The following is an 8107-nucleotide window of genomic DNA, read 5'->3' on the forward strand; positions in this document are numbered from 1 at the left end:
TTTACTCACCACCAGAGTCACATAATACGGTTGACAGAGTAGCAAAAACAGAACAACAGCCATTCATAACAGTTATCTGAAAGTAGTACATAATTTCATGTAGCAGTCAAATACTTAGCAAAAATACAAGCACTTGTTTAAATTCATAAACATCAGCACTAGTTTAAATTCAAAAAAACAGCATGAAAAAGCCACCCTACTACACCTATAACACTAGTCCCTGAGTGTTAAAGCTTGCCCGCTTTTTCAAATGGAAAATTAACACCACTAAGACTTCTGCAAATCTTGCATATATCCCTCCTGTAGGATCTTGCTGACATTTGTGTTCAGATTTATTCATCTTTATCAGTTTAGGAAAAATAAGATGCAGAGATAAAGCACTTGTCTTACATGTTCTGGATTCAATGCTTTTGCAGCTCTGGCATAGTCAGTTAGAAATTTGGCAATTTCTTCTCTGAAGCTAAAATACAGAATTAAAGTCAAATAGGCAATCACGTAATTCTCAGGAAATAAAAGCACAAAATACACACAGAGGAATGAAGCTTACCAAAACCAGAAAAAACACATAATTCATTCTGTTACAAAAGCCTTGAAGATTTTGATTAAATAATGCAATTTCCTCAGATATCTAGCACACTACATTTTGCAAGACAGGAGCACACAGAAGCCATCTGCTACCCTGAATAACAGTGACTGTGCCTCAACTATTACTGTTGTACACTAGAAAAACGAGAAAAGAAAGCATCTCTGAGCCCAAGTCGCATCTGTTTTTTGGACAAAAATTTGGGTGAAACAGTGGAACCTGAGTCAACGACAAGTCTTTAGATCAAGACAGGCTTTCATAGCCTGAGTGAAGGCAACGGTGGAGTTCCCTATAGATCTCCAGGGAGCCAATATTTCCTCTCTACTCTTCACAGACCCCAGAGTTTCAGATTATCCCTTACTAAAGACTAGAATGAACCATTCCAAGAGTGATTCCCCACATCAGAACCATTCTCCACATCAATACATGCTCTCTTGCTTGCCAACAAGCCCCCAGATCTTTGACCTTTGCCATTCTGGGTCTTTGTGGCACACCGAGGGTGGGAAGAAAACCCGAACAAAAACTCAGAAAAGCAACTCCTGCACAGGAATCCGAGAGCTTGCCAGCATGCAGGTTAACAGTAACACACCTATCCTTTGGGCTTACCAGAAGAGTGAAACTGCACCCAGCTTCACCCCGGGCATGGCTGACAACAAGCAATGTGATAAATGGGAAAAACAAACTTCTTACCTTCTAGTACCTTGTGTATCAGAATACTGGAAAAGATCAGGCTCCAGATAATTCATGTCAGGTCTTGTGAACTAGTGACATGCAAGAGAGAGAATGCAAAACACAGTGTTCTTGGGAGTTTCTGTTCTGCTGTAGCAGAGTAAAAGATATTTTTTTTAAAACCCCATTATTCATTAATGTTAAGGAAATGGAGAATATAAAAATTAGTGAGTTACAATTATGGTTATACTTTAAACTTCTTTAGTTTTAAGATACTAGAGAACATTAAAACATCACCAAAAGGAAGGAAGAAAATAATGAAAGAATTACTTATTGGGTTATTTTGTCATATATTAAACCAAGTCCTGAATAACACATTGAGGAAACGCATCCCAGCTGTACCTGTGAGATTCGGCAGCCACTTCTGAGATACATTAAAGCTCAAACAATGCTTGCGATACTTATGATACCAGCTTATAATTCACGTCAACTTTGATTAGCTTCTCAACCAACAGAAGAAAAGTGACTGCAACTCTATCCACTACAGAAGAAAACTCGCTGTATTACCAGCAGCTGCTTTCTTGCTCTTGAAGCAGGTGCCCCCCGCACCCCCTGAAAACTGGCTCAGTCCTACGTTCGTTGTGACGTTCCTTTGGATTTATTCCAAAGAACAAAAATCCTCTCTGACTTGCCTGCACTGCCAGCTCATCAGCTAACCCAACTGTACGTGGAGCTCACGCCTGACCCTGCGCCACAAGCACGGCAAAGGCAGGAGCAGCTGCGCATCACCTCATGGAAGCGGGAGGGAGAAGCAAGAGGCAAGTGCACGCTGCAGGGCTGGCCGGGCAACTGGAGCTTCACGTGGTTAACGCCTAAGGCAGAACCCCATGCCTTCCCGCAGATGAGCCAGTACTAACAGCTCTGGGGGAAATACTGTCTTTAAAGAAGGTGCCATTTCCCCACAGTGGCGTTTCCGAGACTGGCTCGTACCGCGGCGCACACGTAGCGTTAATGTTTACGTTACAACTTGAAATTTGCTCAAAGCCTGAATTCCATGGATGGCGCATTTTCAGTCAAAGCTTTGGCTTTGCCATCGGACAACCAGCATCTCATCAGGCCGCGACTTCCCCCTCTGCAAACACGCTTCTTCCCGAAGGCTGCCGTGCCGAACTGTGTCCTCCGCCCTGCAGGCACCGGCCCCGGTACCGCCAGCCCCGCTTGGGGCACACGCTCCGTTAAACGCAACTGAAGTAGAAGCAAAACCAAAACCATCCTGGTTTTCCACCGGCGGCAAGTTTTCAACCTAAGCATTACTTGGCAAAGCGTGTTTCCAAGCGTGCAGCCCCAGGCCACCGCACCGGGCTCCCGCCGCCGGCCGCCCCCAGCCCGCCCCGCCCCGGTAAGCGGCCGGGGGCCGGCAGCACTCACTCGCTCCTCTATCAGGTCGAAGCAGAGCTTGTTCTCGCTCGTACCCAGGTTCAGGATGCCCTGGAGGGGACGGCAGCTGCTGAGGGCGCCGCTGCGGGGGCGGCAGGCACCGGCCGGGCCCCCCGCCCCGGCCCCCCCCGCCCGGCAGCTTTCCGGGCCGGGGCCGCGGGCCCGGCCGCCCCCCGCACCTGCGGGTTGCGCTCCCGATCGAACGGGTCGGCCACGTAGAGGGCGAAGCCCGCGTCCAGCAGCCCCGGGGCGCCGCCGGCGATGCGAGCGCCGCGGGCAGACAGGGCCGGGGCCGGGGGCGCCGCGGCAGCCCCGTCCACCCGGTCGCCGCTCATCCTCCGCCGCCCACCACCGCGCTCCGCGGGGGTCCCGCAGCGTCCCGCCGCCCCGCCCCGCCGGGAGCCGCCCCCCAGCCCCGCGGCGAGGGCGGGGAAGGGGCCCCGCGGCCGCCGGGCCCCGCGGGGCAGCAGCAGCATGGCGGAGCCTCCCACCAGCTCCGCGGCCGTACAGGGCGCTGGGAGCGGCCCGCGGCTCCGCAGCCGCCGGGGCACGCCGGGAGGCGCCCGGGACCAGCTTCTGCTGCGGGGCGGCCGGGCGGGGCGGGCGCCTGTGGGAGGCCGCGGCCGTGTTCTCCCCCGGGGGCCGTAGAAAAAAGTAAGTGTCAACACACTGGCTGCAAGTGTTACTTTCTACAGATATATTTAAACCCCTGCTTTTTAATTGAAGAACATTTTTGTCTTTTAGAAATAAAAAATGTCTTTTAGGCATTTAGGAAATAAGAAAATCCTGGGAAAAGGGTGTGGGAAAAAGGGTGTTAGAAAAGGGGTAAGAGTTGGCTCATGGCGAGTACTGAAACAGTCCTGCACCGAAAAGCGTTTTAGTACCTAAACAAGGTCATGGTGCTGGAGTTACACAGTTATTTGCCAATGCACTGTTAAAGTATTGTATTAAAGTAATAAGTATTATTAACTGTATTACTGTTATATATTACTTGGCAATAATGAGGGAAATGGAGAGTAGCCCTGAATCTTTTAACTACTTCATCTGAAGGATCCAAATATCTTCCCAACGGAAAAATGGCACATTTTCTGTGAGGATGGCTTTAATCCTAGTGGTGCGTATACTGGAATTGCATAGTAACAGCATTGACAGGATTTTGTGGGTGTTTTCACATATTTTTTTCACATATTTTGCTTTTGATTCGGCAAAGCTGTTGCTCTCTGGAAGGAAGGGAAATGGCCCAGCAGCTGTATGACCCTGGCAATCCCTGAGGTACCAAAATGTGGTGCCAGCACCCACCTATCCCCTGGGTCTCCACAAGATAGTACTGTTACAGCTGTGCCTAAATTGCGGGATAATAATTACTGCAGAATCGTAAGAGTTGGTTTTGTGTAAACAATGAAGAAAGAGGTCAGCATCTTGCACCTAGGAGTCCCAAACTGACTTCTTCCCTAAGGTATCACACTTCACTAAACTGTCACAACCAATACAAGCTGCTAAAGACTTTTGGAGACTGGTGTGTGACAGCACTTCTAAAACATGCAAAATCTGCCCTGGTTATCTAATGGCAGCTGACGCGACACCACTGCTGTACAATGCCACAGGAAGGCAGCGTACTGAGGTACGTGCAAAAGCCCCACCAGCTGCTAGAAGATACAGAGGAGACAATTTTTCACACTTTATTTCTGTTAGTCTGACTTAACGCTTGTGACCAAATACTAGGAAACTGATTCAGCAATTCTCTACCTACCACTATGTGAGCATCTGAAAGCATTTCATCCTAGATCTCCTTGCTGCATCACTGGCACAGCACACTGAACCTTAGCCAACAGATTTTCATGTCAGTGCACAGATCAATTGTGACAGATTGTTACCATTTGGTCCCTTTTATAAATAGGAAAACTACAGCAACTGAGCCTTAAAGCAAGATTTGTACCACTCCAACCCTGTTGTGCACTTACTAATCAAAGAGAGAAATAACCTACTGGACGACTTGCTAAAAAGCTAAAGCAGATTATAGAACTACGTCTCCACATTTGTACCTGAGGCAAAACTGCGTATTACTTAAAATGCTGAACTTCTTGTGTATTACAACAGCTTGCACTGAGGTCAAACACATTATCATCATGACCAAGTTGTCATCTCCCTTGTGCTTCAGATGCAAAATATTTCACTTAACCCGTGCTTACATCTGATGCCAAGGTCATGCTAACTGGTGGCCTATTTTTAAGAGGGCACAGTAAGTGCAACAGAGACTCTACAGACCCCTGCAATGAAATGTGCTGAAGGAGTGCCAACCTGACAGACCTCTGCCAAACCACCTCGACAGCCCTGGCAGAGGTGCTCAAGTGGCAGCTGTAAATGGATTATTCCCCGATAAGAATGAGAGAATGAATCACTTACCTGCCAACTGAGGTTGACAAACTGGAGTCCAGTCCCCCAGCTTCGTTCCATAGGGTTAATGCTGCAAATACCAGCCTAACTCATGCAAGAAATTCTGTTCTGCTTCTGCTCTCTTCCAAGTTCCTGCATTCCTTACAATTTTGTGATTGCTATCTTAACTCCCTGGAAAGTAGGCTTCACTCCCACGCTACTAGATGAGCTTAGGACGTATTAAATAATAAACACCTTGTGCAATAATACGGCATGTATGTATTTTACTATTTTCATAACAGCTAGGAGTTATGAAATAAATTAGGCAACAAGTAAAATGATAAATTAGATTCATAATATTAAAAAGGCCAATTATATGTTCATGTTTCATATGTATACATATATATGTATACACACACACACCCCCTCAGTTAATTTGAGTAAAATACCCTGTGATAAAACTAAATTAATACAATGCTTTTGTTTTGAAATTATATTTTAAAAGATTTGTTTGCTTTTGGGCTGGAGAAATTTACTTTGCTTCCTTAATGCCAGAAGAGGAGGAGGGAGAACTCTTTGCATTGTGTTACATGTAGATCGGTCCACACAAAATTTAAGACTTGTTTGGGTGAACTAAATCCAAAGTACTTTTCAAACCTAATGTAAATCATCAAATTTGTGTGTTTTTAACCAGGTTGCTAACTGTCATGCTTAAAATATTGTCAAGCAGACTTCTAGCTGGTGATGTCTATTATGAAACATAAGGCTAATGCAATCTAAGCCTCAGCAAACATTGCTTATCTTTTAATTTGACTTCAAATGAGGTAGGAAATATTTTCTATTTTTTTCTCTTTAGAAATGGTGCAAAGTTTGATTCCTTAAGACGCAGAAGTTATACAATAAATACCCTACAAAGTTTTTACTGGACAACAGAAATTCTGTTTCCCAAATAAACAACAAACATTATTTATGTCAGCATCCCCAGTTCTTGGAAAAATAAGTCTGGCAGATTTTGATTATTAGGAATTACCAAATTCTAATACCCACATTCAGACACATGAGCCTTTCAGTAGAGTTGACTGCACTGATTAAATCAGCATTTAACAGAATTAGAATTGACCCGCTATCTCATTTTTTTCCCAAAACTTTTTCCAGTCAACATAATCCAGCATCGTGGATTTCCCAAGGCAGTATTTGAAAAAAATATTTTGTGTGAGCTCAAAATGCCACTGCACTAATAATCGTAGGAAAAAAAAGATTACAAGAAGCTGATAAACAAATAACTTACATCCTGAAGGCCAGAAATGCCCAAAATGAACTACTGAACCTAGAAAGTTAAATTGAAAAAAAAGAACCATTAAGTTTTTGAGTTCTAATACACAAACAAAGCAGAGCAAGTAGTTATGGCTTGCCAGCTGCTGCACTTCATTAGCAGTATCAATGATTTTTAGCCCTCATCTGTTAAAAGATAAAGTACCTTGTATTTACCGCAGTGTAAATGTGAGTTGCCATGGAGCATCTGACAGGGAATAACTTGCTCCTTTGCAGCAAACTGCTCATCTGTGCAACCACTATTCATACTCACCTCTACAGCCATTTAAAATAAAGTGGCCAAGGGGAAAAAAAAAAAAAAATAATTACATTGTTATATAAGAAAGATGAACTCAAGTTTAGAGGCAATCTAGGCTATGGCTCCAATGCTAAACCCACTTTTAAGAAGCAAGTGTGATGTTAATGACATAGTGGGATTCAATATAGTAGAGCTTTGTAGTAATGCAGTAAGAATTTTCAGTTTCAAAACCTTCTGAAGCAACAGTTAAGCACGAGTAAAAAGCAATAGCTCACCATAAATGAGAAAATCAGGGTTATTAACTGCTATAAGCTAAGACTTGTATTGTATCAAGACCTGCAGTATATACGGGCTTCACCTGCACCAGGCTGCAAGAATAAACATACAAATCATGTATTCTTTGGGTTATTTGCTGGCACTGAGAATAGGAATTACCAGTAGACAGCAGTGAACAATATAATCATACGGTCAATACGATGGGTTCTTCTGATTACTGATGTAGCATGATATATGAATGAAGTAACAAATTGAAAAAAATATAGTGGGACCATATAATCAAACATATAGAAGCAACTTCTGGAAGGCTGCTGCTACTAATGTACCTGAAGAAGTGATCAGAGGAAGCCTGGACATACTATGTGATCATGGAAAGGGTAATAATGCCCAATGGCTCAATGCAATACAGGTGTGAAAAGGCACATAACAGCTATGAAAGACCACCAAAACCCCAAAAATAATAATAATAATTTTTAAAAAAAATCAATGTTTTCTAATTACCTCAGGTATGTAAATAGTAGGGAAGGAAAATTAGTGAAAAACCAAGCAAGTAAAACTCTCCAATAATGGCAAAATGCTGTGAAAGGGTGGCACAGACTCGTGGGAAACATCTCTAGCTTTCTTCCTTTCCTGTTCCTTCCTTGTTCTTTCCTTCTTTCCCCTTCTGTTAAGACCTGCTTATCTACGTATCAGCTGAGGAGAACAACTCTAACAGCCTTCATGTAAGATGGTAGTTGTGAATAATTTCTGGGTGTAACATCAGAAAACTTCCAAACATCAGAGATGTTTCTGAACAGCCTCCAAGAAGAAAAGATGGGGATAAGAAGATACAATTTTTGTGAAATGCAATTGATATTTTTCTGAATAATAAGCAGTGGCAGAAACCAAGACACAATTATCTTGGTTTGTCTTTTTTTTTTTTTCCTGTAGTTTTTCTGGAAGTATTAATCTAATTACCTACCAATAAACACATGAAGTAGCACTCTTCTCTAAGCCCTCCAAAGGCCATTAGAAAATGGTTTTATAGATTTTTTTTAAAACATTTTCACCATTAGATATTACAATTTCTTCAAACAGAATCTTTTTGTTGTGAGGAAATAAACAGGGATAGGAAATCATTGTTATGTTTTGGCACCTATACTGATAAAAAGCAAAATTTAAAATTTTATGTGATAAACAACTGGACAGAACATAACCAA

General features: G+C 43.4%; 1 protein-coding gene across 5 annotated transcripts in view; it reads right to left on the reverse strand.

Moving 5' to 3' along the window:
* The window catches only part of LOC308062314 (1-aminocyclopropane-1-carboxylate synthase-like protein 1), a 19110-nt gene extending 11149 nt beyond the window's left edge, over positions 1-7961 (reverse strand). Inside the window, exons 1-5 of one of the 5 annotated variants that reach the window (XR_013927533.1) lie at positions 2869-3304; positions 2681-2740; positions 1274-1344; positions 391-460; positions 10-76 (exon numbers count right to left, since the gene is read on the reverse strand). Coding sequence is in view for 4 of the 5 variants with exons in the window: in XM_080383618.1 (XP_080239744.1) it covers positions 10-76; positions 391-460; positions 1274-1344; positions 2681-2740; positions 2869-3165 (565 nt within the window). In the remaining variant the exon portion in view is untranslated. Of the gene's footprint in view, positions 1-9; positions 77-390; positions 461-1273; positions 1345-2680; positions 2741-2868; positions 3307-5092 lie in introns of those variants that run through there. The other 4 variants (XM_080383618.1, XM_080383621.1, XM_080383620.1 and 1 more) reach the window with 4 other exon arrangements.
* Positions 7962-8107: the final 146 nt, after the last annotated feature.

This window comes from Falco punctatus (genome assembly GCF_963210335.1).
Source record: "Falco punctatus genome assembly, chromosome: 4".
Taxonomy (NCBI): Eukaryota; Metazoa; Chordata; class Aves; order Falconiformes; family Falconidae; genus Falco; species Falco punctatus.